The sequence below is a fragment of the Talaromyces atroroseus genome (assembly GCF_001907595.1).
Source record: "Talaromyces atroroseus strain IBT 11181 chromosome Unknown scaffold_9, whole genome shotgun sequence".
NCBI classification, from domain to species: Eukaryota; Fungi; Ascomycota; class Eurotiomycetes; order Eurotiales; family Trichocomaceae; genus Talaromyces; species Talaromyces atroroseus.
Window position 1 is genome coordinate 551,670 of NW_017971441.1, and position 27,924 is coordinate 579,593.

General features: G+C 48.5%; 13 protein-coding genes across 13 annotated transcripts; 5 read left to right on the forward strand and 8 right to left on the reverse strand.

Annotated features, from left to right (window-relative positions):
• Positions 1-452: 452 nt before the first annotated feature.
• On the reverse strand, positions 453-4,034 carry UA08_06580 (hypothetical protein; the record flags this gene model as incomplete). Its single annotated transcript, XM_020268872.1, has 6 exons — positions 453-835; positions 908-1,224; positions 1,291-2,790; positions 2,846-3,789; positions 3,857-3,877; positions 3,972-4,034. The coding sequence occupies 6 exons, from the start codon at positions 4,032-4,034 to the stop codon at positions 453-455; spliced, it is 3,228 nt and encodes a 1,075-aa protein (XP_020118243.1).
• Positions 4,035-4,507: 473 nt separating this feature from the next.
• On the reverse strand, positions 4,508-5,046 carry UA08_06581 (hypothetical protein; the record flags this gene model as incomplete). Its single annotated transcript, XM_020268873.1, has 2 exons — positions 4,508-4,968; positions 5,016-5,046. 2 exons carry the CDS (start codon positions 5,044-5,046, stop codon positions 4,508-4,510), a joined length of 492 nt encoding a protein of 163 aa, XP_020118151.1.
• Positions 5,047-5,372: 326 nt separating this feature from the next.
• UA08_06582 (hypothetical protein) lies at positions 5,373-7,024 on the forward strand (the record flags this gene model as incomplete). Its single annotated transcript, XM_020268874.1, has 5 exons — positions 5,373-5,385; positions 5,445-5,489; positions 5,551-5,992; positions 6,045-6,508; positions 6,561-7,024. The coding sequence occupies 5 exons, from the start codon at positions 5,373-5,375 to the stop codon at positions 7,022-7,024; spliced, it is 1,428 nt and encodes a 475-aa protein (XP_020118152.1).
• A 489-nt stretch (positions 7,025-7,513) lies between these two features.
• Positions 7,514-9,380, reverse strand: UA08_06583 (hypothetical protein; the record flags this gene model as incomplete). Its single annotated transcript, XM_020268877.1, has 5 exons — positions 7,514-7,747; positions 8,015-8,484; positions 8,539-8,793; positions 8,866-9,199; positions 9,264-9,380. The coding sequence occupies 5 exons, from the start codon at positions 9,378-9,380 to the stop codon at positions 7,514-7,516; spliced, it is 1,410 nt and encodes a 469-aa protein (XP_020118254.1).
• Positions 9,381-10,054: 674 nt separating this feature from the next.
• UA08_06584 (hypothetical protein) lies at positions 10,055-11,783 on the reverse strand (the record flags this gene model as incomplete). Its single annotated transcript, XM_020268878.1, has 5 exons — positions 10,055-10,340; positions 10,399-10,621; positions 10,692-11,511; positions 11,546-11,686; positions 11,778-11,783. The coding sequence occupies 5 exons, from the start codon at positions 11,781-11,783 to the stop codon at positions 10,055-10,057; spliced, it is 1,476 nt and encodes a 491-aa protein (XP_020118255.1).
• Positions 11,784-11,999: 216 nt separating this feature from the next.
• UA08_06585 (hypothetical protein) lies at positions 12,000-13,910 on the forward strand (the record flags this gene model as incomplete). The annotated part of the gene is made up of 4 exons (XM_020268879.1): positions 12,000-12,078; positions 12,141-12,161; positions 12,273-12,671; positions 12,724-13,910. 4 exons carry the CDS (start codon positions 12,000-12,002, stop codon positions 13,908-13,910), a joined length of 1,686 nt encoding a protein of 561 aa, XP_020118256.1.
• Positions 13,911-14,318: 408 nt separating this feature from the next.
• On the forward strand, positions 14,319-16,786 carry UA08_06586 (hypothetical protein; the record flags this gene model as incomplete). Its single annotated transcript, XM_020268880.1, has 6 exons — positions 14,319-14,334; positions 14,388-15,080; positions 15,153-15,324; positions 15,403-15,631; positions 15,727-16,578; positions 16,634-16,786. 6 exons carry the CDS (start codon positions 14,319-14,321, stop codon positions 16,784-16,786), a joined length of 2,115 nt encoding a protein of 704 aa, XP_020118238.1.
• Positions 16,787-17,217: 431 nt separating this feature from the next.
• UA08_06587 (hypothetical protein) lies at positions 17,218-17,757 on the reverse strand (the record flags this gene model as incomplete). The annotated part of the gene is made up of 3 exons (XM_020268881.1): positions 17,218-17,509; positions 17,568-17,650; positions 17,719-17,757. 3 exons carry the CDS (start codon positions 17,755-17,757, stop codon positions 17,218-17,220), a joined length of 414 nt encoding a protein of 137 aa, XP_020117982.1.
• Positions 17,758-18,062: 305 nt separating this feature from the next.
• UA08_06588 (hypothetical protein) lies at positions 18,063-19,460 on the forward strand (the record flags this gene model as incomplete). Its single annotated transcript, XM_020268882.1, has 4 exons — positions 18,063-18,324; positions 18,394-18,521; positions 18,576-18,669; positions 18,787-19,460. The coding sequence occupies 4 exons, from the start codon at positions 18,063-18,065 to the stop codon at positions 19,458-19,460; spliced, it is 1,158 nt and encodes a 385-aa protein (XP_020118364.1).
• Positions 19,461-20,457: 997 nt separating this feature from the next.
• Positions 20,458-21,277, reverse strand: UA08_06589 (Ribosome assembly factor mrt4; the record flags this gene model as incomplete). The annotated part of the gene is made up of 2 exons (XM_020268883.1): positions 20,458-21,004; positions 21,084-21,277. The coding sequence occupies 2 exons, from the start codon at positions 21,275-21,277 to the stop codon at positions 20,458-20,460; spliced, it is 741 nt and encodes a 246-aa protein (XP_020118359.1).
• Positions 21,278-21,772: 495 nt separating this feature from the next.
• UA08_06590 (Mitochondrial distribution and morphology protein 10) lies at positions 21,773-23,286 on the forward strand (the record flags this gene model as incomplete). Its single annotated transcript, XM_020268884.1, has 2 exons — positions 21,773-21,869; positions 21,932-23,286. 2 exons carry the CDS (start codon positions 21,773-21,775, stop codon positions 23,284-23,286), a joined length of 1,452 nt encoding a protein of 483 aa, XP_020118346.1.
• Positions 23,287-23,586: 300 nt separating this feature from the next.
• On the reverse strand, positions 23,587-24,680 carry UA08_06591 (Triosephosphate isomerase; the record flags this gene model as incomplete). The annotated part of the gene is made up of 6 exons (XM_020268885.1): positions 23,587-23,615; positions 23,681-23,892; positions 23,955-24,067; positions 24,148-24,222; positions 24,301-24,580; positions 24,643-24,680. 6 exons carry the CDS (start codon positions 24,678-24,680, stop codon positions 23,587-23,589), a joined length of 747 nt encoding a protein of 248 aa, XP_020117988.1.
• A 474-nt stretch (positions 24,681-25,154) lies between these two features.
• UA08_06592 (hypothetical protein) lies at positions 25,155-27,083 on the reverse strand (the record flags this gene model as incomplete). Its single annotated transcript, XM_020268886.1, has 1 exon — positions 25,155-27,083. The coding sequence occupies one exon, from the start codon at positions 27,081-27,083 to the stop codon at positions 25,155-25,157; it is 1,929 nt and encodes a 642-aa protein (XP_020117985.1).
• Positions 27,084-27,924: the final 841 nt, after the last annotated feature.

The window sequence follows — 27,924 nt, forward strand, 5'->3', positions numbered from 1 at the left end:
TTCTTCATCCTCTTCCCCCCTTATTCTCATCCCATCCTTGAACCTCTTCAGTATACATGGCCTAGACTATCTCAGTGTCAGACTGTGTTTGTCAAAAGAGGAACATTGAGCCGGAGCATTTGCTTCAAATTTCTTGTTGTATATCATTTCTTTTTCGATTCCTTGCGCCTCCCTAGGGTTGGAAAAAAAAACACAAGATGGGACATTTCCTTCGATGTAGTTGTAAGATGTATCAATATATAAAATATATATCTAAGTAGTGAGTGTGTGGTTGTTTCGAAATTTTATTTACTAATGCTATGTATGGGCTTGTAATGTTTAAGATGTACTTTATATATGTATACATGTGATAGTCTCCGTATGATGCAACAGTGCCTTTGCATAGAAAAAGCCATTCCCAATGCCAATTCAATTTCAATATATGATGTTTTTTTTTTCCCTCTTTTCCCTGTTCACTTCTTCAACGTCTTCTGCTTCTCAGCATCCTTAATCAACTTCTTGCCCGCGACAAAAAGCCCCTTTCTAGTCCTCACAGCATCCATATATCTCTTCGCCACATTTTCCCTATCCGCCAACTCGCCAAGATCCTCCAGCTCCTCTTCTGTGGCAGGCACCCAGAAGGGATCTTCGTCTAGAGCCTCAAAGCCCGCGAAAATAAGCTGCGGCGATGCCGCGCCGGATGTCCGTTTACGGATCTCGTCGGAGAAGCCGAACGATTCTGCAACGGGGAGGAGAGAGAGGATTGTGAAGAATGGTGTGCCTTCTTTCATGGTTTCGGATAGAATGCGTCCGCGTCGTCGGGTTATGACGCCGTAGACTCGTCCGAGGACTTCGGCTGTCGGGATTGTTAGTTATATTGTGAACAGTAGTAGCTGGGACAAAAAAAGAATGTAAACGGGCAACTTACTGGATGCTTGGATTTCACAGCTGTACATTGCAAGTAAAATGCGTGGGCTCCAATCCAAGAAGCCCTGGGATACGGATTCACGAACAATGCGGATTGCTTCGCCCGTCAGACGGCCAAAGTCAATGGCGTCTTCGTCCTCGACATGGAGAGTAACATCCTCTAGCATTACTGCAATTCCCTGTACAGGTTCTTGGCACAACGGACCTTGACCTGTTGCTAGTTGAAAGGCATAGACTATCTTATCCGAGAGGTCGCGTATGGTGTTTGCTTGTCGACCGAGTTGACCATTGTGAGCACCTCTTTGTTCTTCAGACAAGCTAGGCAGGGTTAGTTTTCTTCGCAGGTTTGTCTCATCAGAAGTGGAATAAAGAAGATATACTTACAACTTATCGCTAGTGTTGGCGGTAGTGGCATCAATCAAAACGTTCGGACCTATTCTTCGAGGTCCGAAAGCTATGATCTTTTCCACGATATCTGAATTGATTTCTTCATGTTTTGACTGTGTGAGCAACTTTCGTAGTTCTTGCTTAAATTCTGCTAGTGAGAGAACATTCGTCTCAAGAGACTCGGCGTCTTCCGCCTCCCGGTTTTCAATCTCTTCCACTGATTCTTCGGCGTCTGTGGCCTTTTTAGCCCTTTTCTCAGACTGCAGCTGTTTGAGAGTTCCCGCATGCTTCGACAGGAATTCCGTGACTTCTGATGGAAGCGGTAGTACGCGCAGCTTGATTGTCAATTGCTTTGATGGGGATACGGTCAATACTCCACCCCGTCCCAAGTCTGGATTTTTGGGAGCCGCCATTTCAGTCGTGCTAACAATGCTCTCCCGGAATGGTACAATCATTTCTCCAGCTTGAATTTCGCATCGTGCGAATCGTTCTCGGAGATCCTTCAAGCAACGCTCCAAATGCAGTTCACCAGCTGTAAGGATCACATGTTCACCGTTTGGTAGAACTTCATACTGCGCACATGGATCGCTTTGCTCCAATAGCTTAAGGCCCGTAATCATCTTACTCAGATCTGCAGGATTGGCCGGTTCGAGCGCAACCCGCACGATTGGCGGGCTGCTCATGGACACACCCGCCATGTTGATACTTCCCTCCAACTGGCTACACAACGTGCCTGTTTTCAAGATATGTCCAGCCAGTCCTTCGACTCCAAACACTACTCCGGCAGGTACCGACTTGAGAGGCTCTAGACTTCGGCCCATGAGCAGGTACAGTCTCGTAATAGTCACTTTCCTAGGCTCCGGACTGGCGTGTGGACTCGACGGCGAGAATTTTGGGCCCAAGACATATAGAGAATCGCCCACGGTTAACGTTCCCGAATACAGTCTGGCAAATCCTATGAGATGTTCTTTATCCACCTTTTCCTCCTCCTGAGTTTCTTGGTCATCCAAGCTTGCGCTAGCAAGAGCTGTTGTGACTCTGCTGAATTCGTCACCCTGCTCGTTGGCTTCTGCTTGCAGTTTTGCTATTTCTTCCCGCTTCTTTCTTGCTAGTTCTCGAGCTTCGTCAGCCGTCAAAGTTGCACCCGCTCGCTTTATATTCTGTGGCAGTTCGCTTTCCGGTATTGCAACCATTTTGCTGACATAGGCCACAACGGGGTCATTCGGGCCGGTCTTGAAGTCGACCATGGCATCTTTGACTTTTTCATCCACGAAGTTGGAGCCCGGTGACGTCTTGATCAATTCTGGCAGTCTGGCGGCTTGCGCACTTCGGGGGCTGGGAAGATATTCCATAACGGACACGAGCACAGCAGTAGACAGCGGCAACCATGAAGAAAAAAGCGCTAGCATGATGTTCCTGGACTCTCGAGATCGAAGTATATGAGGCGGTATTGTAACATTTAATGACTTTGTGATCTTTTCTAACATGGCAGGGTCGCTGTTTCAGTTAGCATCACCTCAATTATATTTTTGAAGGAGATATGGGTACGTACCCCTTTCCTTTCGCTCCTCCGGTGGTAGCATCATATACAGCCCATAAACTATCCAGTACCAGCTGGACAAACATGGGCTTAAGAGCCCGGCCTTTTAGATGCTTCGAACCTAAGACGCGCTTCGTCTTAGGATCCAGGTAAAAGTCACCCCAAAGCACCTTTTCAAGCGCCGAGCGCTTAATACCCAGTTTCTTTTCATATAACGAAGCGAATTGTCGAACTGTGAATGCCCAGCCGTCTGTGGCACTGCAGAAAATAACATTGTTTTTCTCCGGGGCAAAGTAGAGGTCTTCATCGTCTTTCTCCTCAAACTCATCCAACTCCGCATTATCGTGGCCACCCGGTTCATCAGAGGCAAGTTTCTTTGCCTGGTCTTTATCTCTCACAGCAGCAGCATTGACTCGTTCTTCCATACGTTCGCGCCAGAGTAAATCTTCTTCCATACGCTCTCCCTGGTAGAAACTGCCAATAACCGCATTTACTTGCTCGAGGAGCTTGCTCAGGTGTGAATAGGCCTCTGCTGGGCTCATCTGAAGTTCGGTTACAAGTCGGTCCATCTTGTTGATGACCAACAGAGGCTTCAATTTTTCGACCCATGTCTGACGTAAAACTGTGACCGTCTGGCTACACACACCTTCAACAGCATCTACCAGGACAAGCGCACCATCACACAGCCTGGAAGCAGTCGACACTTCGCTGCTGAAGTCGATATGGCCCGGAGAGTCTATCAAATTTATCAGGTATTCCTTGGTCTCCGGCGCAGCGTCTGGCGCGGACCTTCGCAGCATGGAAAAGTATAGCGAAATAGCGGACGACTCCATGGTAATACCGCGCAGCTGTTCATCTGGGCGCGAGTCAAGATAGCGAATCTTGCCCGCCAATTTCGGCGAGATAATTCCATTCGTAGCGATGAGGCTGTCCGTAAGAGATGTCTTGCCATGGTCCTGCGGGGAGGATCAGCGCATTGCACACGCCTCAGATCAATATCTCTGAACAAATTAGGGTACTCACGACGTGTGCTAGAATGCATATCTGATTATGAGAGCGACAGAGTCAGTACACTTCGCAGGAGAACTAACGTTCGTCATATCCATGATATATCGAGAGGCGGAGGGGTAGCTCGTACATTTCGTATATCGTCTGCTTTGCGCTGCAGGCGCACCAGATCGTCCACGTTAACCACAGGCATACTGGCAAACGTCCGTATGCTTGACAAGCAGCAAATATTTCCTCCTCTGGGACCGACTGCTCACACGTCGCGCATGCAACAAGTTGGCGGGTCGAGCTGGACGAGGCACGCAGCGGGGGAAATTTTTATATCTCTCGGAGCGGGCGCGCCTCCGCTCAAGAGGCAAGAGCAATAATGACTCTTATTCAGTAATGCAACCTCACTTCGTCTACGAATGACACTTCTTGTCGTCCTGCGTCTAGGACTGAGTTAGCCCTGTGATATTTCTCCTTTTTTTTTTATTTTTGGATTGCAGATTGCAGATTGAAAGAGGCTGTGGGTATTTTATCCTTGTTGAATTTCTTCTACGGGCATTATTACATCATTCGGGTTCACCAGTCCAGTCTACTACTTAAGCTGGGTTATGATCGATTCGTCGACAAGATACTAGACGCTGTCATCCTCTCATAGCAGCAGCAGCAGAGTGTTCAATTCTATTCTGGTTCGTCAAAGGACAATTTGATCTTCTTTCTCTTCGCACTCGGTTTTGGCGCCGCCGGGTTGACCTTGTGCCGCGACTCGTCCTCAGCAACTTCTTCGTCGTGGATTACCTTGGCTTTCCTTCGTTTCTTCTGGGCGGTGCCTATCTCGGCTAGATTTTGCTGTGTCTTTGCCTCTTCATTGGAAACTTGTTCTGCTGACTTTGCAGCAGGATTCGTCGATTCTTTGCCCTCTTCAGCGCCGTGACCGGCAGTCTCGCCTTTTGCCTCGGTGCCATTCAGTAGCGATTCATAGTCCTCTTTGGACAAAGCTTCGTTGGTCTCTTCGTCCACGTATACCGGAGCATCCTCGTCATCGTTTTCTTTGGCTTTGCGGGGACGGTGCGTCGGCCGTCTAGAGTCGCCATCGCCGTACTGACCACGAAGCTTTCGCAGGAAAGCCGGCTCGTTTCGTTCTGGGAAAACGGTCAGGTGCAGTAGAGAGAGATGGAAGGTGACGGACCATAGGTGAGATTCTTTGCGTTAAATGCCATTGTCGGCTTCTCAAGCTGGATGCTGTTTGTACCGTTGTAAGCCGTAGAATTGCTCGATTCGTAGACCGTTTATGAGATCCACGCAGGATATGGTCGGATCATCCCAAGCTAGGTGTTTTCGTCCACAAACACAGGCGAAAAAAATGCAAAGAAATGAAGTAAAGGAAAGGTCGCAGGGTAGATAAAAGAGGAGAGGAGAGGAACAAGGGCGGCAAGGCTGTCGAATCACGTTGCGCGCGGCCTACAAAGCCCCATCTAAAAAGTCTCGAGCTGCAACCAGCTTGCTTCACTCACTCCCAACCGTCCCCTCAATCAAGCCCTCCACCATGCTCTGCGCAAGTAAGTTTTCGTCCTCTGGTAATTCCGAGTGTGTCGCGGTTATTGACTTGCTCATCTAGTTTCTGGAGAAGCGCCACAGGTGCCTGTTGTGTCTGCGAAAAGCGGTATGTCTGCCCTGCACACGACTTGTCGAGATATACCAGAATACTGACCGACTTTTTCAAGGCAATGTGTTTGAAAAAAGACTCATAGAAGCTTACATCGCTGAAAACGGGAAGGATCCTGTCACGGGAGACGACCTCTCCGTGGACGACTTGGTCGACTTGAAAACATCGCGCATCGTTCGCCCTCGCCCGCCTACACTCACCTCGATTCCATCGCTTCTCGGTGTCTTTCAGGAGGAATGGGATGCGTTGGCATTGGAAACATACACACTACGTCAGGCCCTCGTTCAGACGCGACAAGAGCTCAGCACGGCCCTGTACCAACATGATGCCGCGGTACGAGTGATTGCGCGATTAACCAAGGAAAGAGATGAGGCCCGCGATACCCTCGCCAAAATCTCCGTCGGAACCGCGCGTGCTCCTGCAGGTGTCGATGCTATGCAAGTTGACACCGCAAAATTACCAGACTCCGTGGTTGCTAGAATTGAAGAAACACAAGCTACGTGAGTACATTGCAGCACTTTGGGAAAGCCGACTCGTTATTGACTTGAATAGGCTCTCCAAGTCGAGAAGTAAGCGTCCGATCCCGGAAAACTGGGCGACGGGCGAAGCAATCCAGCTGTACAAGCCAACAGTGAGCTCCGAGCCTCTGTATCCTGGAGGCAAATCCCTCTCAGTAGATTCGACTGGAGAGTTAGCTCTGGTTGGCGGTGTTGATGGCATTGCCGGCATCTACTCAACCTCTAAACAACAGATTGTTCAAACGCTCAAAGTTGACGGCCCGGTTACTGGTGCAGCTTTCGCGGGTACGACAGCTGTCGTGGCTTCTGCAACTGGATCAGTGAAGTTTTTCAACCAAGGAGCGGAAAGTGCCAGCTTTGATTCTCACGCTGGAGAAGTTACTGCAGTTACTGTGCATCCGACTGGTGATATCGTTGGTTCAGTCGGCGTGGACAAGAGCTATGTTTTATATGACCTGACGACATCTTCTGTCGTCGCTCAGATCTATGGCAATGCCAGTAAGTACACCCAGTTGATGTCCTCACAAATCATTGCTCATGCGTTCTTTAGGCCTACTATCTGCAAAATTCCATCCTGATGGCCATTTGCTTGCTGTTGGCGGCGCGGACGGACAGATTCAGGTATATGACGTGAAATCGGGAGCTGTTGCTGCCAGCTTCCCTATGCAGGCACCTGTCACGAATCTCGAATTTTCCGAGAATGGCTACTTCATGGCCGCCGTGACCGAAAATTCCACAGAAATCTCCGTGTGGGATTTGCGGAAATCCAAGATATATAAGGTGCTTCAAACCGGAACCCGAATCAACTCTCTTGCCTGGGACTACACGGGACAGTTCCTTCTGAGTGGAGGACCCAACGGAATCACAGTGCAACAATACACCAAGTCTACGAAGGATTGGTCAGAGTCCCTCCGAAGCGCTGTACCGGCCGTGGGCGTTGCATGGGGAACATCGGCACAGAGTGTCTTAACCACCAATGCAGAGGGCGTTTTCACTGTGTTGACTCAGTCATGATACCTTTGTTTTTGAGATCATTGTACTTTTAGTGTTTATTTTCTTGCCGGCTGTTTCTCTAAAAAGATATACAAAATGATTGGCATAAAAAAATCATATATTTACCGTAAATCACAACCATCAGTGCAATATACAGAAAGAAATGGGAGCCACATCGAGGACCTAGGGACCGTAAGGTAAATAAGACACGACTCTTATGCTCACCGGATATATATATATATATATATATATACTCACATACATGAAAATGAAATGTACGAACGCTCCGCCTGGCCCATGAGCCATCAGATACGGGAATAAAACTATTCCGTCAATGATTATTTAGAGTAATGCATTGCATCCATATGCGGGTGACACAATTCTGTATTCGATCAGTATGTCGAGAAACATGCTATTTCTGTTTGTATACAACAACTTAGCATTCAGAGTACAACATCAATGTATGCCGTATAGATTGGTGGCAGAAAAAAAACAAAGGACATTTCAGAACTACCACAACTGGACAAACGAATAAAATTTCCTCCATCGTGGCGACTTCTCGTACTCATCCAACTCTCGGATTTCCTCTACACTCAGAGGCCTACGTCCGGTTATCAAGTCCACAGTCTGGACGTCGCGAATTTTGGTGCGGAATATCAACTTGTAAGCGAGAGCGCTACCGATGATCAGAATCATGCCAAACATGTATTGGAAGAAATAGTATGCTGTGGGTGTATCCGAGCCCTAAATTGATCAGTCCGAGTCATTAGCAGGTTAGAACAAAAATAGGGAAGAGTATATCCATACAATTGGAAACAAGGCAAGGTATATAGAACACCCGATGTAAAGCGCGCAACAGCCAAGTAGCCATAATGGCGGAAACGGCCAAAGGGCGCACTTCCAAGCGTAGGTCTGGGTAAAGAGAGGATCATTTTGAGCCTTTAACACTGCTCGAAAGCGAAATGATGTAATGGAAATCACCACCCAGACCATGAAATATCCAGTACTAACGATCTGGGCTAGCCAGTCAAAGACTGTTGTTCCGCCTGCGCTTAGGTTAATGTATGTAAGAATGATAGCAAGAAGGCCGGTGATAGACAGAGAAATATAAGGACGGCCTCGCGAATCAATCTTTGAAACCCAGCTTGTAATAAGGCCTTGGTGGGCCATGGATTGAAGTATACGTGACGCGATATAGAAACTCTCGGCAGCAATAGCAGCTACAGCGAAGACAATTACCACGTTAAGGATATCCGGAAGAACAGGAATACCAGCCTGGTTAATGGCAATAACAAAGGGAGATGCAGCCACGCCGCTGCTACCAAGCAAATGTGGGTTCTTTGGAGAGACCAGGAGTCCGATGAGAACCACTGAAACCAGGTAGAAAACTGCGACACGAATTGGGATCAAGAAAGCGGCATGGGCGACCGAATACCGAGGCCTGCGAGACTCTCCAGCCAGGAAACCAGTGAAGGTATTGTCTTGTATCTCTTAGTATTTTGACAGTGGGGAACTCCAATGGGAATAATGCTTACCTCCAATGGCTAGAATAGCAAACAAGACACTGTTTCCGAAGCCCTTGAATCCATTCAGGAAGGCCACCCCGTTGTCCCATGTTTCGCCATGGTTGACAGTCCCGTCCGGGCCGGCGCCGAAAATCAGTGCAATACCCACAATGATAAACAGGATCAAGGCAATGATTTTCAGCATAGACGTGAAGTATTCGAACCATCCAAAAACGGTGCTTGGCAGGCTAAAGATGGCGAACATCAGAATGAGAAAGATGGTTACTAGTAAGACAATATAGATTTTAGAGAGAGAGAGAGAGAGCAGGTAGAGAGAGTAGAGGAGAATGGACTTACGCCAAACCGCCTCATTCACTTTATCCTTGGCCCAGTAGTTCACAACGACAGAGAAAAAGGTCGCCTCCGAAGCAATAACTGCCGTCCATCCAATCCACATGGAAAAGCCGGCCGCGAAAGCAAAGGCTGGATCGACAAAGCGATCCGCGTAGTCGATGAAATTTCCAGACGTGGGGAACGCAATGGTCATTTCGCTGACTGTTTGAAGCACTGCCCATACACATGAGCAGACGACCGCAAAGCCGAGAAGCAGGTTTGCTGGGCCGCCTTCTCGCAGATTCGAGCCGGTGGAAATGAAAAGACCAGCGCCAATCTGCCCCCCAAGGGAAATGACCTGTTTTTCAATACGCACTGGTGAGTAAAGTGGACTTGGCGGGGAATCAGATCGTCTTTCTTACATGGATCTGCCTAGGAGTGAAATTGCGGTGATATCCCGAGTTGGTGTTCGTTACTTCGCCTACTTCAGTATCGACTGGTGACTGGCTGTCAGTCGTGCCATCTTTGGTAATATCCATTGCGTACTCTCGGAATGATGATGGATGGGCGAAAAGGCACATCGCTGTGAGGCCTGTCCATTTTTATACCTAGGTACAGTTTGCCGGTCTAGTATTGACCTAGGTAGTTATCTATCAGACGGTTCGTAGTAGGCAGGTTGATCCGCCGTTTCTTACGAACGATAGGTAACTTCGTTATCTACCCATCCTGTGGGTCTGAATGCTGGATAAGCAATGCCTGTAAAGGGTTGGAATGCTTTTCTTGCGTTTGAGCGTGATGTACACACGGAACTGAAGCCGTATCAACGATGACCTCGGTGCTTCATAAAATACATAGTGAGAAGATTGACAGTGAGATATCGTGCGCCTAAGCTGGCGAGCTCCCTTGAGTATAGCTCCATAGCTCTCTACATGTAGCTCTCAACAATGATACTCATTATTTGTTTCTGTAGGGAGAATCTGTCTAACAGAGCAACTAACTACAGCATAACAACCCCCTCTTTCGCGTTCAGTACACCGCCGCGCGTATTCTGCCGGTCAAAAATATCGCTGCAAAAGTATTTACAGACAGTTTAGGAAGGCGGTGTTCGAAATTTCATTAGTAAGCATCATTGCTGCTTCCTGCCTTTAAAGCGCTCACTGCTCCTTTTTCCACCATGACTAAAGTACGAAATGCAACACAAGCAGCGCTGCGTCTACAGCACAGCCTTGGGCGATGGCCCGCATCCCGGCATATCATTGAGATCCTCCGGCGTGTCCGGGTGAGGGTTGGTTTCAAAGTTCACCATTTTGGCACCGGGTCTCCATTTCCATTTCTGGGCAATCTCTGGATCGAGAGTGCCTTCCATCATGTCCACAATGTATTTCCCAAGCACGGGCAGGAATTTGAAGCCATGGGCTGAACCTCCAATGGCAATGTCTAGGTTCTTGTGGGCGGGATGCGGCGTGATGAGAAAATTGTAATCGGGCATGTCTCCATCCCTGCAAGATCATAAATAGGTCAGCCATCGGTATCTGGTCGTGACGAGTGCATACTTACCAGCAGATCCTGGTCTCCACCCATTCTCGGTCTGCGAGCTCAGGTACGCATTCTCTCATCCATTTTCGAAGACGCGCCTCTATTTTGGCAGGGACTCCATCTCTGGGGTTGTCAGAACGATAGCGAGGGAGCGAGACTCCGCTGTTGGGCTTCGCAAAATTGGTGACGAAATGGATGGCGCCGATCTTCATGATGCCGTCTTCTTGAGGAGGAAACAAAATGCCTAGAAAGAAGTAACATGAGCCTTGCTGCGGTCACAAGCCAGCAAGTAATTGGGAGGTCGGATCGTTTACCTCCTTCCAAATGATCGATGATGGGCATGTCTTTATATTTCCCAACCTCTTCCGGGGACAGTTGGATATGGCCGACCGTATGACCTTTGGCCACTATCTGGCCTTGTAAATCCAAAAGACTGCCAGCTGCAGCACCCGCAGCGAGCACAATCTTGCGGCCGAAATAGGTCGAGCCATCAGCGCACTTCACTCCCACGCACGTTGCATTCTCGTCAAAGAGCAGCTGCTTTGCATACCCGGCATCGCCAGAGATGTACTTCACCCCGGAATTGATGGCCTTCCGAGCCATTCTGAAGATTCCTTCCTTTGCATTCACCCATGCAGCGCCGGAGCTCCAGAAGGACTTCCACCCAGGCAAGTCTCCGTTCAGTACAGGCCATCTTTGACGAATTTCTTCCGTTGTCAGTTCTCGCGCAGGCTCAACGCCAAGAGACTCTGCGCTTCTGATCGATGCTTCCACAAATGGCAGAGATCGTTTTGATGCGCCGATAATCCAGCCACTGGGGTGGTAGAGTCCGGAGAATAACCCATTTGGGTCGCGCCAGAGATCCCTCGCGTCCGTTGCCATCTTGGTGTATAGGGCATCTGGATACTCGGTGCGCACGACTTTGTTGATATCGACACCGGCAGCCTCTAGTGACGGTACTGGGAAACGATCCAAGACAGTGACGCTTGTGTATCCTTTTTTCGCCAGATAGAAGGCTGTCGTGGTACCAAAAGTACCGCCACCGATGATGATTACCGGCTCAGAAAGTGACGAGAGAGTGACCATTTTGAGGGGTGCAATACTGCTAGACAACGAAACGAGGGAGAATAATGCCTACGTTTCTCATGCTGTTTCCTTCCTTTCTTACCATTATATGCCGTCGCCGTTTTCCATTGGGCTCAGAAATGCCGGTCTTCGAAATTCCGAGGGCAGCTCGATGCGCCGCCAGCAACCAGGTCAGACCCGCACCATATTTGAAGCTATTATCTATTACTGGGTAGTATCCAGTCTAAGATAAGAGCATATGATACATATTATTAAATAAGAATCAAGCAAGCGGCCTTCTATATGAATATACATGCAAATATGTATACACACACCGCCATGTTTTCTGTCGGCAGAATACCCTCACGCATATGGCTGGTGTACGACTAAGAAGGCGGTGCGGTTATATTCGATGAATTGATAAACTTGCAGGAGATAAGAAACCCAACGTGATTGGCCGCCTGGTGCAAGCTGTGGGCCTCAGGCACCCAGACTCTATTTCCCTGAAACTGTGTTAACATCTAGTTAACACTGCATCCTTCTGGATTACGATAAAAATGCCTCAGTTGAAGACGAAAGACCCGGAGTGCCCCCAGTCAATCCGACGTACCCGGCTAGGCTGCTGGAATTGTAAAGGTGAGCTCAACGTTGTCTTCTCTTATCAACAGGTGGACTATATCCTAACTTGATTCCTGCAGCGCGGCGAAGGCGATGCACAGGTAAGAATTTCCCGATTAGGATGAGGGGTGAATTGCCGTTTCGTAAGAAGTAGAAAAAGAAATTCAAGGCAGGGAAGAAAGCAAAGTCACTAAAGCTGTGCATTTCTCCAGAGGACAAGCCCTCGTGTAGCGGATGTGTCAAGCGAGGTCTGCAGTGCTCTTATGGCATCCGACTCTTATGGCAAGATGAAGCAGAGTCGATGGGCATTGCCTTTGGACGAGCAGGCATGAAGGATCGATTTCGGAAGAAGACGAAGAAATCCATTGCCCTGCACTATTTACTCCCTGCTCGTCATCAAGGCCGGTATCATTGGCTGAATACAACATCGGAAGATGTTGGTTGGCTGTACAACGATGCCCCCAGAAGTGACAATCGGCGCAGTCTTTTCTGCGATACCCAGCCACCAGCAATCCTTATAGCAAAGAGGGCTGGCACCAATAGCCGCATCCCATCTCTGTTGTCTGAGTGGCCCTCACTCGGCGAAAAAGACACTTTTCTTTTTCAGTACTGTTGGTTTTCCCCTCCAAGCTAGCTTCATCATGATACTGACTCTGTATGCAGTCAGCAATGTCTGTACCGCCCAGAAATCACTTGTTATCGACGATAACCCCTGGCGTGAAGTCATTCTTCCGCTTTGTTATCAATCAGAGGGTCTTCTTGATATAGCCGTAGCTTGGGCGGCTCATGATATTCGCAATCAACGTCGAGACCGAGATGTTTTTTCTTATGACGAGATGGTACTTCGATACAAGTGCCGCTCTCTCAAATATTTTCGCAATATGGTGCCACGGTGCACCAATGATCCCACATTATCTATAGCACAGACCCAAGCAGAGCGAGACAGCCTGTTGCTTCTAGCCATGCTCCATTCCCTCCTGGAGATAGCAACGGGCAGCGTCATGGAATGGACATACCATATGAAAGGGGCCCTGATGATCATGGAATTTTACACACGACTACATCGCGCATCGAGGCAGGAGAATATCTTCAGCCCGCAAGTCTTGGAGCTTGTCTATAGCTTCTTCTCTGAAAATGACACCTTTTTAGCCACGACGGGGGATAAAGACAAACACTATGAGGAGAATGTGTACTGGTCTGTCCAAGTACGGGGCATGTTTCCCTTTCTCGGCAGTGTCCCCATGAAGCTTCATCCATGCAGGGGATTGTCTTCTGAATTACTGGATATCATATCCTCAACTACCAAGCTAGCGAGTAGCCGACACGAGATACAGGATGATGACAAAATACGCCACTTTATGAATCTCCAGCGGCGTCTCTCTCGGTTGAGAACATTGCCGGAAAGAGCAGGACCAAGAGATTTAATCAATTTGCAGGCTGCAGCTTTCGAGGAGGCCGCTTGGATCTACCTGTACCACGCAATCCAAAATCAACTCTCCTGTCCAGTTGATGATATTAAAAAGGTCCATCTCCCCAAGCTTCTCGATATCCTGGAAGAAATCCATGCCGTTCAGGGCCCTCTTCTTGGAGTTATTCCCTATCCCATGTGGGCACTCTTTATTGCTAGTTGTTCTGTATCGGAGGACGAGCGAAGGAGGATTCTTGAGTGGTTCACGATATTGAAATCCAACAGGCCAATTAGCACCGTGCCATCTGTTATGACTGCCGTTGAGACGATCTGGAAGCGACGAGACCTCGATTTTGGTGAAACGGCCAGTCGCTCCTCTGAGTACAGTCTCAATTGGGGGGCGGCCATCTCGCAGCTGGGTTGGAAGATGTCGATGACTTGAGCGTCGTCATGTTTATCATTTTTATATTCCATGGTTAATGGTAGTTTCCATGAATAGAAGTAAGACTACATACATTTCTAAATCCGGGTAGTAGATGGTCAGGCTAGGGCCTCTTAGGTGAGGAGTTGGCCGTGATGCTTGTAATAATAATACAATAGTATACTGTAATTTATTGGACTTACCTTGTAGGATTTTGATATCAGGTCGACTGCGGTTTTCCGCCTAGTTACATGGATAGATATACAAGTTCCCCACTGGCGCATCGACCTTCCCATATTGCTAGGCCGTATTTTCAGAAGCAATAAAGATAAATAATGAACCAGCCAATGCTATTTCTAGTGATTACTCGTACAACGCTGAGCAGCTCACGGAAATACTTATCTTCCCTCTTCAATAATAGTAGAAAACATGGTCCTCCACAATGGTAAGTCCTTCTTCGCGATTGCCTCTTTTTTCTAAGCAGTAACCTTGACTCAGGAACCGATTATACTGAGCACAAATCTGAGCCGTACCCGTTCATTGACCCTCGCAAATTGAATTTGGAGGGCAAATCTGTTTTCATCACCGGCGCCAGCAAGGGCATTGGTGCCGCCATCGCTACATCGTATGCTAGCGCAGGGGCATCGATAATCGGTCTTGGAGCTAGGACATCTCAAGGCGAGACAGTCAAAGCGATCGCGGAGGCAGCCAAAGCGGCTGGAAGGGTAGCGCCAAAAGTCTTTGAGTATGAACTGGACGTAACTAGCTTGGCTAGCATTGAGAAAGTGGCAGCCAAGTTCCGGGATGATGATGCGAATGGCCGACTGGACATCCTGGTGAACAATGCCGGTTACCTGCCGAGTTTCGTGCCCATAGCAAAGTCGGATCCTGATGACTGGTGGCGAGGCTGGGAGGTGAATGTCAAGGGCGTCTATATGCTGACTCGAGCCATGATTCCTATCATGCTGAACGACCGGCAGTCTGATCGTACAATCGTCACGCTCACGAGCACCAGTGCGCATCGTGTCTCGTACGGCGGTAGCTCCTATCAGATGACAAAGCTGGTTAATCTGCGCTTTTGCGAATTCATCGCTGCTGAATATGGCCAGGATGGTTTCTTGGCTTATGCTGTGAATCCAGGCAGAGTAGCGACGGATATGGGGGAAAAGGTTGCTTTGGATACTGGAATTAGTAGGCTCCTTTTTTCCGTTCTTTCCAAGCTCTTTTTGGCTAATTCATAACCTTTAATCACGCCGACTGCAGCCCTCGAGGACTCCCCAGAACTCTGCGCCAATACCATTTCGTTTCTCACGAGCGAAAAGCGTGACTGGCTCCAAGGCCGATATATCAGTGCCCTCTGGGACATGGAGAAGCTTCTTGAGCGCAGGGATGAGATTGTAAAGAATGATTATTTGAAGGTTAGAATGGTGATTGGGTAGATGCACTGTAGTTATCCAGATTATACGTACACTCACTGCCTTCTAAGTGTAACGCTCTTCTTGATTATCTCCAGACTCAGTCTGCTCGGCCAATCAAAGGCGGCGTATACTGCTGCCCGCCGGACAAATCATACCACCGAGCGACCTCATGTAAAGTCTCTCTTATCTCTGCAACTCTCGCCTTCACTTTGCCCTCTTGTCACTCACTGCGCTGGGAATGATATCGATCTTCCGGTCAAGTTATACGGCCTTGCTATGAGTAACGACCGCCAAGTGGAGTCCCTGGCCACCAGGTTCCGAAAGGTATTTCGAATATGGCTTGCGGGGCATGGCAGTCGCCTTTCAACATTGCCCAAGATCTCTTTGCGTTCACTTACTGATTAACATTCCTGTGACAGAGACCTCATATTGAAATGTCACATTCGCATTACCAGGGTCGTTCGCAATGGCCACAGCACGGAGAAGCCGGTTCTTCTGCCGTTCCCTCCTCACACCCACTCAGTCTCCCCACGCCACATACGAGATATCAAGGGCATGCCGGCTTTGATTTTCGCCGCCCAGTCATGTCAACACCGTCTCACACGGATGAAGTGGTGGATTTGACAGATGAACCAGACTCGCCTGTTCAATTTTCCCGTCGCCAACCGTCCCGTAGCCATTCTCATCAAGGGCATAGACCACCTCGTCACCGGCCACCGAGGTTCGGTCGAAACATCATGGCAGACGTTGTCGATTTGGAGCAAGAGGACGAGGGGACTGGAAGACAAGGAGAAACAGATGATACGATCATCATTGATTCACCAAGCAGTCCGGAGGTACAGTTCGTAAGAGCTACACAGCGGCCGGTGCCTTCTACGTCAAGTCGATTATTAGATGTTCTCAATTTACATGCTCGATCCGGATTTCTCTCGCCTCAGGAGGCTTTCAGACAAGAAATTGCGCTCCGAACTAGACATATAGGCCAACGTCGAATCAACCAGTCGACTTGGGAGGAGATTTTTTTCGCTGGAAATACGAATGACAACATCGACCTCACAATTGATCTAGATTACCAAGCTCCCGGATTCAGCATTCATGAACCCCCGGCTCCCACGCCACCGCCTGCCTACGAGCCTCCTAGTCCGGCGCCGGAAGGCTTTACAAGAACGGTTAGCGATGCCGACGTGGTTGTTTGCCCTAATTGCGATCGAGAGCTAGGCACAGGCGATGGGCTCCGTCAGCAGATATGGGTTGCAAAGCCCTGTGGCCATGTACGTCTGTTTCGAAACCAAAAAAAAATGTTTACCCCGCTGACCATGTTTGTAGGTATACTGTGGCGAGTGTACAAGCAACCGCGCAAAGAAAAAGAATACCGCTGCCTTTTCAGCTCTTGGAACGAAACCTTTTTCCAAATGCAGAGTCGCCGGTTGTGAGAAACTGGTTAGTCAGCCAAAGTCCATGGTCCAGATCTATCTATGATTGGTTCATGGTTTTGAAAAACATGTGTCATTTCGTCGGGAGTCTGGGTATTTTCATGATTTATCAATTGGCTTGCATGGTTTAGGATCAACTTGGTGTTTCACATGGGTGTATATTTATGTATGCTATTTTTTTGCTTTAGGAGATTTACCATAGATACCCTCTTATTTATTCAGGTTTGTTTACGACCAATATACGACTTTCAAAGCTTCTGTTTTCTCTCTTTATTTTTGGCCAGCAAATGATCAATGAATGAACGGTCTTTAGGTTAGAATAATAGCTGTTTCTTTGTGTGAATGCCCGGATTCTCCATTCAATGTAGAAAAGCAAGCGGAGAGAACCGGGAATGCTGATATATAATACATGGAAGATATTTGATATTTGACCCAATGAAACTCCAAAATCTGCGCTAAAACAAATAAACCATGACATCAAACCACCTTAAGGTCGCCGTGATATGGTGACCATATACCTCTGACACTCTCGTTGAGACTCGTCACCGGCTTCATCTGTCTCTTGACCTTTTCGCCGCTGGCTTCTCGGAGGTACTTGACTTTCTGTAGAATATCCTCGGACTTAAAATTGCGGACGCAAACAGCCTTGATACGGCCGTTGATGTAGTGTCCCTTGATGACTGGGTGTTTTTGAGGTCGGGGGGAGACGCGGATTTCGATCTGCGGATTTGCTTTGGCAAAGGCCGGGAGTTCTTCTTTCAGGAAGGTGCTATTGAAAGTTAGATCATGTTATGCCAACGAAATCATCGGTTGTGATTGTTACATACAGCATGCCTTTAGAGCTGCCTGCCCAGTCGCAATAAGTGAAGTCCAATCGCTTGCATTGCAGGATGAACGCTCCGACGCCGTTCTAAAAGGTGGTAGAATCGTTGTTAGCAATGGAAATTGAATTTGCGGAACCAGTCAACCGAGAATTACCTGCGCCTGGGTTATGGCCCTTATTCCTCGTACCGTCATATTGATCACCGTCTTGATATTTGAGATTCTCTGTTGCGGAGAGTCTTTTTTACCAGAAAAGAAGCCGCTGGACTTGCCGGGCGGCGGCTAATAATGGCGCGACATTACTGGTTGATCTGCCGGGCGGCCACAGGCGCCTAAATCCATGTTCGTCTGGCTCCTAGTCTTTGCATTCTTCAACCTGGCCGAAGTAGAATCAACGCTTATATCACATACAAACTGTTTGCAGTTCAGCGCAAGCCGTACCCAATATTGTCCCAAAAAATACCACCGCTGTTTTTTTGGGCCTATAAGGGCGCGCAAAAATGACTGACAAGCTTCCTCCTAACCTCCTCGCTCTCTTTGCACCGCGTCCACCGTTGCGGTACATCCCTCCCACTGATCGCGCGCCTGACGAGTGCAAGAAAAGCACGATTGGTGGTGTCGCGAGTTTTCTTGGCGAACTACAGAATTATGGCGAAGAAGTTCCCTACAATGCCACTGAGAGCTGGCTGCAGCGCCGTTCGCGTTTAAAGGCGGAGAAGAAAGAACACATGGATCGCCAGCTTACGGAAGGTGTCGAAAAATGTATGAAAATTGATATGTGGTACCGCTCCAAATTGCTTTCAGTGATTTACATTAATCCTATGAGTATAGATGATCCTGCAAACGACGCGCAAGTTCGCGGAGACCCCTTTAAGACTCTCTTCGTAGCGCGTCTCAGCTACGATGTTAAAGAGTCGGACTTGGAGCGAGAATTCGGCCGGTTCGGTCCTATTGAACGGGTAATGATTCTAATGGATATTTTGATTCAAACCCATACTAAATTTTTTTACTAGATTCGCATCGTCAAAGATGCCGAGAAACCGAATCCGAAGAAGCCTCATCGAGGATATGCATTCATTGTTTATGAACGTGAAAAGGATATGAAAGGTATCCATACTCCGATTTCTCTCTCAGTTTTGCGTCCTATCGCGTCTAAATGCTTCTTTTTTCCTGATACGATCTTATATTGATGGTGAACGATTGACTAATGGATTCCTACAATAGCGGCATACAAGGAGACCGACGGCATTCGCATAAAGGATCGACGAGTTTTGGTTGATGTTGAACGTGGTCGCACTGTTAAAGGCTGGAAACCTCGACGCTTTGGTGGAGGCCTCGGTGGACGTGGCTACACGAAGGCTACTCCCGCGCGCCCGCTTGGGCCAGGCGGATTCAATGCACCTTCTGGACCAGGCGGCTATGGCGGTGGCTTTAGGGGTGGGTTTGGTGGCAGAGGCGGAGGCTTTCGTGGAGGCTTTCGCGATCGCGGATTTGGAAACCCTAGATCAGGTGTTGGTTTCCAAGGTGGTCGTAACGGCTTTGGAGGTCAAGCTCCACCGAATGCTCCTTCAGGCCCAGGAGGTGGCCGCGGCGGTGATAGACGAGGAGGTGATGGCAGGTTTGATCGTGATCCTAGAAGGGCAACAGGCAGTAATCAGGAACCGGTAAGGCCACGCGATGCATATGGTGACCGTGACCGCCGCGACAGGGACAGGGATCGTGACCGGGATCGTGACCGCCACGGCGACAGAGACGGTGACCGCCGTGACCGCGACCGCGAGCGAGACCGGGATTGGGATCGTGATCGAAATCGCTATGGCGGAAGGGATGATTATTCTCGCAAACGGCACCATGACGACGATGGCTATGAAGACCCTCGGGCTAAAAGGAGGTATTAAGACACCAATTTGCCATTGACTACTCTTTCATGGTGCCTTTGGTGGGTATCCTTGATAGTATTCCTTTTTATCACTTCACTGTGAGTTCATGGGTAAGGTCGACTCACATCCAAGGATCGCATCAATTCGATTGAGAACACCGGCCGGCTCTCCTATTCCAGTCTCCTGATCGACTGTATCATTGATGCGTGAACTTATACATAGCTTACCGGGCATCAATTATTTCCTTCCCTCCCCATCGGTGACTACACGCATTCCATCTCATTTCATGCTTTGTTGTTTTTTTATTACTGTTCTTTTATTTTCATCTCATGTTGGTAAGTATCTGTATTTTAGCTGAAAAATATCCGGAAGAACAAAAAGGGGGTTATCATGGATGCCACGCTAGGTAAGCGAATATATGTGACGGCTTCATCGTCCGCTTCTACTCCATACTTAGGTTTAAATGGTTTAAATATATGCAACGAAATGTGCGGTGGCCACGTTTCTTTCTCATAACTGGTGGATATCAAATCGGTGACTGTCGAGCTGTGCCAATCGGACCTAGGGCTAGCGATAGGCCAGTGACCGCGCATCCCGTCTACAGCGTTTTCATGTAGAGTCGCAAAATCTTGGACGAGAATACGGGAAAGAATGAAAATTAGGTTATGAGATTTGAAACCCAATAGAACACGCTCGAAGGCTGAAATAAGAGAAGTCGTTTGACCGCGTTTTAGGGCTAAGTTACCCGGATTTGGTAATAACGTTCTGTGACTGCGTCCGCGAACTTAGGATTTCATATCAACTCTCTTAACATACAATTCCAAAACTTTAGTACACTTACACACAAACATTGTGAGAAGATCTCATGTCGTAGTTTAAAGAAACTTTTATTGCTTATCCGTATAACAAAATTGAAAATTTCCAATATGAAAGTAACCCAAAAACGCCAAATCACGCCTTGGAATGCTATCAACAGAAAAAAGAAAAAAGGACACTCGGACAGTAATCATTCAAATTATTCAACATCCATTGCCCCTTCAGACTTTTCTAGAATCTTGACTTCGCTTGTTTTTCGGTCCCATTGAGCCTTGATATCGATGTGGAATTCGGAGGTAGCAACTCCAAACATCTTGAGCAATGTGGTTTGTCTCGAGTCTAACGTCTCCCCTTCTTTGCACACAACGTACTCTGTTTCACCGCCAACCAATTCCAACACAACTTTCCCCTTCACAAGTCTTGTGGGAACCCCAAGTTTGCGTAGTGCCGGTTCAACCGTGTGGCTGATAGGCTCATCCTCTGATGTTGGGATTTCGCCTGCACGGGAATACACCACACCATTGGGGATAGAGAAAGAACGAGTACTGACGGTGCCAGCGCGTGCAAAATCCGATGGCCGGAATGATTCAAGATAGGAAAGGACGTCTTCGGGAGAGCGAGAAGTGAACAGCAATCCAACGGCGCCGGTTAGGAACGGTGTCAGTTTGTTGAGATTTTCGGCGAATGCTGTCTCGGGAGTATTCCCTAGAGCAACGGCCATGACCTTGGTTTTGCCAAAGAATAGTCTGTGCCGGGGAATCCAGTTAGCAGCCACACAAAAGCAACCAAAAAGAAAGCGATGAGCTGTCGCGAGCAACCACATACCGGCCATCGGAGAATTTTGTGCGCACATCCTTTAAATAGGTGTTGCGCATGTTATCGACGGAAAAGACAAACAGATGGTCATATTTCTCGACGGATTCCCGAATATTGGCGAATAAGCGTCGGGTTTGTTCCTTGTGGTTCTTTTTGCTTGTCTTGGACTCATGGACGATTCGGGCACGTTTGGAGACAGGCATTTTGACCGATTGATTCGCTTTTCGCGGGGCTTATCGAAGGCAGGAAGGGCGTGATGAGACCGCCAAATGGAAGAAGCAGTATACTCGGCGTACGAACCAGTGTCAGGGGACAGGTCTTTCTTCGCAAAAGCAGAATTGTGTCTCTGTCGACAACTTTAAGCAAACTGATCGCTTGACCGAATTTTTTTTTTTTTCCCTACCTATAGACAAATCTGAGGCGGGCCTTATCCGAGTTGCTCTAGCCTTTCTAGGACTAGAGCTGCGGAGTGACGCTAACCTAGATAGGAAATATGGAGCCCATGTTTCTGCCTGAGGCTTCAGGCCAGAAGCACGTTCTGTCAACCGCGAATCTCCAGCCGGACTCGACATTCAGTTGCACTCCATCTCCTGCGATTGGATTTCTCCAATACCGCCGCAGGAACTGGGTGCCGCCGATGGCGTCTCATGCCTTAAACGCAACTCGATGATGGTTTCAACGCCGCCGGATTTGTTACAATGCTGGAATTCATGGACTACATCCAGCTCGCCTTCGCCGAGGGGACGCGCTGGAACCCAGACAATTCCTACTCCGCACTGACTGCTACGGCTGAATGTACGTCTGGCTTATAGAGGTCCAAGGCGCAAATCGGTTGGCTAACTAATCGCTTCCACAAGCACTCCTTGACTTTCATGTTCCCGAACGCTTACAGGTCCATTTATCGTCGCTTTCTACGCCTCACTTCGCGACTTCGTATACTCTGGGTACGGTCGGTTTAATAGATGGATCCGTGTCGTACCTTTTCAGCACCGTTCCATTGAACAATACCCCGTCCCAAAGTGGACTTATTCCACTACGTCGACTGGTTCGTGGCTACAGGCAATGTGACGCCCCTATTCCACCAGTTCGGAACTGGGGCTGGGACGCAATTCCATCCCATGAGACTCATCAGAATATTGACGGCCTGGAAGACGACGTCGTTCGCAAGGCTACGCTGCTTTACGCCACTCTCCACTTACCGCCACCTTCGACGTTGAATGCGTTGTTCCTGCGTCGCATTTCTCCCACGACGCAAATCACAGCTGCACTGGTCTCAACACAGGGCCCGCCTTTGTTCAAGTCTGCACCCTCGGCAGCTCTGCTTGCTCAGCTATCACATGACACTGGAACCTTCAGCAATGAATATCTATTCAGTACAGATAATACACTGTTTGGATGGCGCGGTCTATGGAACATAGGCCTTGACCCGACACCGGGAAAAGCGTCTACTGATCTGGTATCGTTGCTGTCAGCGGGTGCAGAAGCCTATTATTCTCCGATATCTTCCCTGGTTGGGTTATCCATGGGTCTGAAGTTCACTACTCTGCCAGCAGCAATACGGACGCTATCAACGCCAACGCCAGCCTCGTCGTCCGGAAGCCCCGGTCCAATATCAAGTTTCCCATACACACTTACTCTTACACTCACGCCCCTTACGGGCTCTTTATCCACAACGTACTCTGTCCGCGCATCGCCGAATCTCACCTTTAGCTCTCGCTTCGGCTTCAATGTATATAGCTGGGAAAGCGAAATGGTGGCTGGATGCGAGGTTTGGCGCAAGAGTCAACGCGCACCTCCACCCGAAGCAGAAGCAGATGACGGCCTAGACTGGGCACGCCGCAAGATGGGCATCATCAAGTCAGTAGCAGCTCAGAAAGTGTCGTCACTTTCATCAGCATCATCCTCTGCTCCTTCAAAAACAAACCCGGATGAGGAGCACGAAGGCGATTCAGTTATCAAAATCCGGGTTGATCAATCATGGAATGTCAGACTCCTGTGGGAAGGGCGCGTCAAATCCCTTCTTGTTACCGCAGGGGTATCACTTGGCCCGGGGACGTTTTCGACCTTGTCCTCTACACCTCCATCGCCGACATCTGCACCTGCAGGAGCGGCTGGCACAGGGTCTAGTCAGAGCGCAGGAGGAGGAGCGGCGCCAAGCTCGAATCCTTCGTACTGGAGGGGAGTTGGTGTCTCTGTGTTGTATTCGTCATGACCTGCATGTCGGAACCTATATATAGATCAGATACGCGGAGAGAGCTGTACATATATAATCGTGACTCTATTTTCATTGAAAATAATCTCGTTCTATAGTAATCAAATGTAGATCTTTCTTTGTACTTCATATATTTTCTTTGTTTTTGCTGATTAGAGATACCGACATTTATTACCTACCTACTTAAAGTAGATACTAGCTACACAACCACCAGTCTAAGACGAGCGCCGACGTCACATGTCATTAGGTATCTCTCCAATACAGTCACTGGACAGTGACGTATCGTAGCGGTTTAGAAATCTACAGGCGAGAGTTGATGATATCAACAACTACATTGCACACATGTTAGCCTCTTGAGATTTTTGCTTATGGTGCGAATAGTGTTTCAACTTACAGGCTGGCTTCAAGCTGGCACCTCCAACGAGGAAACCGTCAACATCGTTCTCCTTGGCCAATTCGCGGCAGTTCTTGTCGCTGACACTGCCTCCGTAGATAATACGGGTGTTCTCGGCGACTTCGGGGGAGATGGTAGCAAGCCATTTGCGAATGGCAGCATGAACTTCTTGAGCTTGGGCGGTTGTGGCGACCTTGCCGGTACCGATAGCCCTGATGTGAAATAGATCATCAGCTACTCGTATTCAAACGGTGGACGAGGGTGGGTTTATTACCAGATAGGCTCATAGGCAATGACGACCTTTGCCCACTCTTCCTTGCTCAGTCGCTCGGCGACGGCAGTGAGCTGCTTTGTGACGACGTCAATGGTTTTGTTGGCCTCACGTTCCTGTTGTTATATATTTTTCCCACTGTCAGCTGGCATTGATCTTGTTTCTTTCCCCTGGCATAACTTGATATGCCGCCTACCTCCAAGCTCTCGCCAATGCAGAGGATAACGCTCAATCCACCGTCAATAGCAGCCTTGGTCTTGCGAGCAACGAACTATACATTCGCAGAAAAAGTTAGCTGCGCATTCTACAAATACACGAGGAAGGGAGTGAGTGAGTGAGTGTCATTTACATCGTCGTCTTCCCGCAATAAGACCCTGCGCTCGCTGTGGCCAACAAGAGTCCAGGCGATCTTGGTATCGTTGAGCTGCTCAACGCTCAGCTCACCGGTAAAGGCGCCATTGGGCTTGTCGTACACATTCTGGGCCGAGACGGCGATTGAAGGGTCGGCAAGCTCGCGAGTGAGAGCGAGGTAGATGGTAGGCGGGGCAATGACGACCTCGGTGGTAGGATCGCGCTTTGCTTCGTTGATGTTCTTCACGATGGACTTGATGGAGTCGGTGACTCCGTTCCTGCAAGCCCTGTTAGTACGCACTTACAGCTTGGGGCAAGGATTGCGGGGTTGCGGACGGACATCTTGAAGTTTCCTCCGACGAAGAATTGGCGAGGCATTTTGTGGTATGTGTCGTGGAATGGAATTATGGTTTCTGGGGAGATCTCAGGGAAATCGAAGGCAGAATGTTGAAGACGTGGTTTAGGTTGAGGAGGGGAAGAAATTTAAGCAGAGCTTCAATGACGTTCCGTTCCCCCTCGACTTCGCGGCGGGGAAACGGAGTGACCCGTACGTGCTATGCCTGCTTCCCCTCACCGAGAAACCCGATGTCGACTTTTTTGCCTCTTTTACAGCAGTCAATATGCATGTGCAGTCCGAAGTCACTGATAATTTATAGTCATTCATGGCTATTTATTACTGGATACTAATTAGGCGTTCGTGCAAATTCACATAAATACATGCATGCATCGTTGTCGTACGTGTCAAATACACCAAAGAAAAGAAAAAATCACATATCAAGACAACCCCAGACATAAACAAAGCAGAAAGAGAAAGAGAAAAAGAAAAAGGAAAAGGAAAAGGAAAAGCAATAGCTAATATGTCTCGTACATATAAGGCGTCGTCTCTCGAGGCACGTAATACAACCCCCGCTGATACAGACGCCGGGGTTCCTGGTATAAGACTCGCCGACCCTGGATGGGCATAGCAGATTCGATTTCGCGGACTGCCACTTCACTGCCGAAACAGTCATGGCCATCGCCTTTGTGCGACTGAAACTCAAGACGGTCCAGTCTATCAATGAGCTGCTGCTGCTGCTGTTCCTGGACCTTCAACAGTCTGAACACGGCGACGTGCGAATCAAGGTGGTCATGTTCAGACGGACCGGGGATCTGGAAATCATGTCTGCCTCCATGGGCAGTAAACGGATGACTGCGGTGACTCATTTCTTCAATTCTCTCGTTTTCTATCTTCCTAAGAGCGCTTTCAGACGGGAAAATGTCGGCGGAGCGGACAGGATATACAGTACGGCCACGGTATTGTTGGCTTTGCTGCCGGCCAGGACCTTGGTATCCTCCTTCGCTCATTGCTTGGTCTCGGTATCTTGTCTGCCAAAGTAGTTTTTCCTTTGCATCCAAGTCCGCACTGCTAGCCGGGCTATACCCCTCGTCTCCAAATTCAGAGTCCTCGTCACTCATAGTGCTGCTGTCTTCCGGTGTATAAACTGGTCTCCTACCGTGGGTCCGCTGACGATCTTGCTGGATAACTTTGGGAGGAAGAGCGGCCGCCATGTTTTTTCGTGCGTGGTGTGTTGGGCGGTGACTATTTGTTGAATGCTCGCCATGCACTTGGTTTCCATGAGCATTGTTCATGCCCGTAGGCACTGGAGCCTTCTGCGCGGGCGGCCTCGTCTCATGATTAAAGTTGCCAGCAAATGGACCTGCTCTTTGGTCTATACCGCTACCAAACTGTGGAGCCATCGCAGGCTGATGAGGAGTTTGGTGCTTGTTTTGGCCGATTGTTGCTCCTATATTGGCTCCTTGCGCTATTGCATAGTTGCGAGAGGCTTCGGACATAGGGAAGTTCGAGCCAGGCACTGAATGTTGCGTTTGCGGGCGTACTTGCGAATGTATTTGTTGGTCAGTGGCGAGCTGAGCAGGTGGATTTCCTTGAGGATATTTCTGAGGTTGAATGGGTGGATGAACTGGTGGCTGCCCCGGGAGATACATTGGTGTATAAATTGACGTTATTCCAGCATTACCCGGCGAACTGGCGTGTCCTTGTTCCCTTGATAGTCCAGGGTTGACGTGAACAGGATTGACAGTGCCAGTAATCTGCGGATCAGTGGCCTTTCTGCCTATCCCCTCAGAATTTGGGTTCCCACCCATGAAAAGATTGGAATTCCCAAGACCTTGGGCATTATCATGATCCACTCTGCTATTTTTGGATGCTGCTGTGGCTGGCCGGACCGGCTGTCGTGGCTTTCGCATAACGATAACGTCCATATGGAAATCCATAATAACGATTTGGTTATATCCAAACTGGGGCTTCCCGGTAGATTTATGTCGTTCCACCTTTATATAAGCGCAACTCCATTCGAAACGAGGATCTCGTTGGTCGTGTTCCGCAACAAGCTCGTCTACAAGGCCTTTTTTTCTATTGTTTAGGGCTTGATACTGCTCCTCTACCGACTCTTTTTCCGACTCGCTCTTCACTAGATATTCTAGCGTCCCCTGGTCACTGGGGATGAGCTTCTTCTTGGCGGATGACCATGATTTGCTGCCGTCTCTATTGTTCTTCGGGATGAATTGCCAAAGTTCATAGAGAGTTGACCCAATGTTGTTGTCAGTTTTGAGAGTCTCCAGTGAAGTATCTTTCGCTTTGGTAGTGCTGAGATTGAATTTCCCATCAGCCTGCAAATCTGCATTGACGTGTGCAGATCCTGACATATGAACTGGGGGGTTGGCATATCGTGTGGAAGAGGCTCCCTGCCCTATGCCGGAACCTGGGTTCAATACAACCATGATATGAGAAAAAAGAAAGAAAAGAAAAGAAAAGTAAAGTAAAGTAAAGTAAAACAGAATAAAAACGATATAAAGTGCCGTAAAAAGATAGGGTTATCTGAGTATATAACTTTCAGAAGGAAATGCACATGGACATTGTCTGAATCAACGCCAGTGGTTTAACATGAAGCGTCGTCCTGTTGATATCAGAGTGATGGCATATAGATAATTAATTTTTGGAAACAGATGGCTTCAAGTCGTAACTTATACTCCAATATTTCACGAGGCTTGATCTACTCATCGGTAGATGAAGGACAAGGCTAGATGTAGAATGATAGTACGAAGCACAAGTCGTACGAGGCTACGTAGAGCAAGCACATCTTCGAAATCTCGGCAGAAGAAAGTCCTGTGGCCTTGAAAGTAGCGTATAGCCTTTGCCACTTCATAACTGCTGGTAAGCAATTCTTTGACTGGAAAAAGGGTTGTGTTGCACCATTCACGAAACCACCATGTAGGTAACCGTGTTTGGTCAGAACCCAGGTTACGCGAAAAACGGACGGTCTGTAATTATTGGATAAGTTGGTATGCCATACCGCAGGGAAATACGGGTCGTCTGCAGCTGCCACCTATTGAATGGAATAATGGTATCGCTATAAGGCAGAAAGGAGACAGTGCCCAATTGGATATACTGGAAGCTTTGCCCTGTTTGGAAGTTGTTAGAGCCTCTATGCAGCTAGGCAGACTTCGACTTGCAGCTGAATTCTGCAGCCTAGCACTAGCAACCGGTTCAGCAATCTTTACCGGTTTCACGGATGTCTTCTGCTCGAGTCAGCTGCTAATCGAGTCATTGATATGTTTGAAA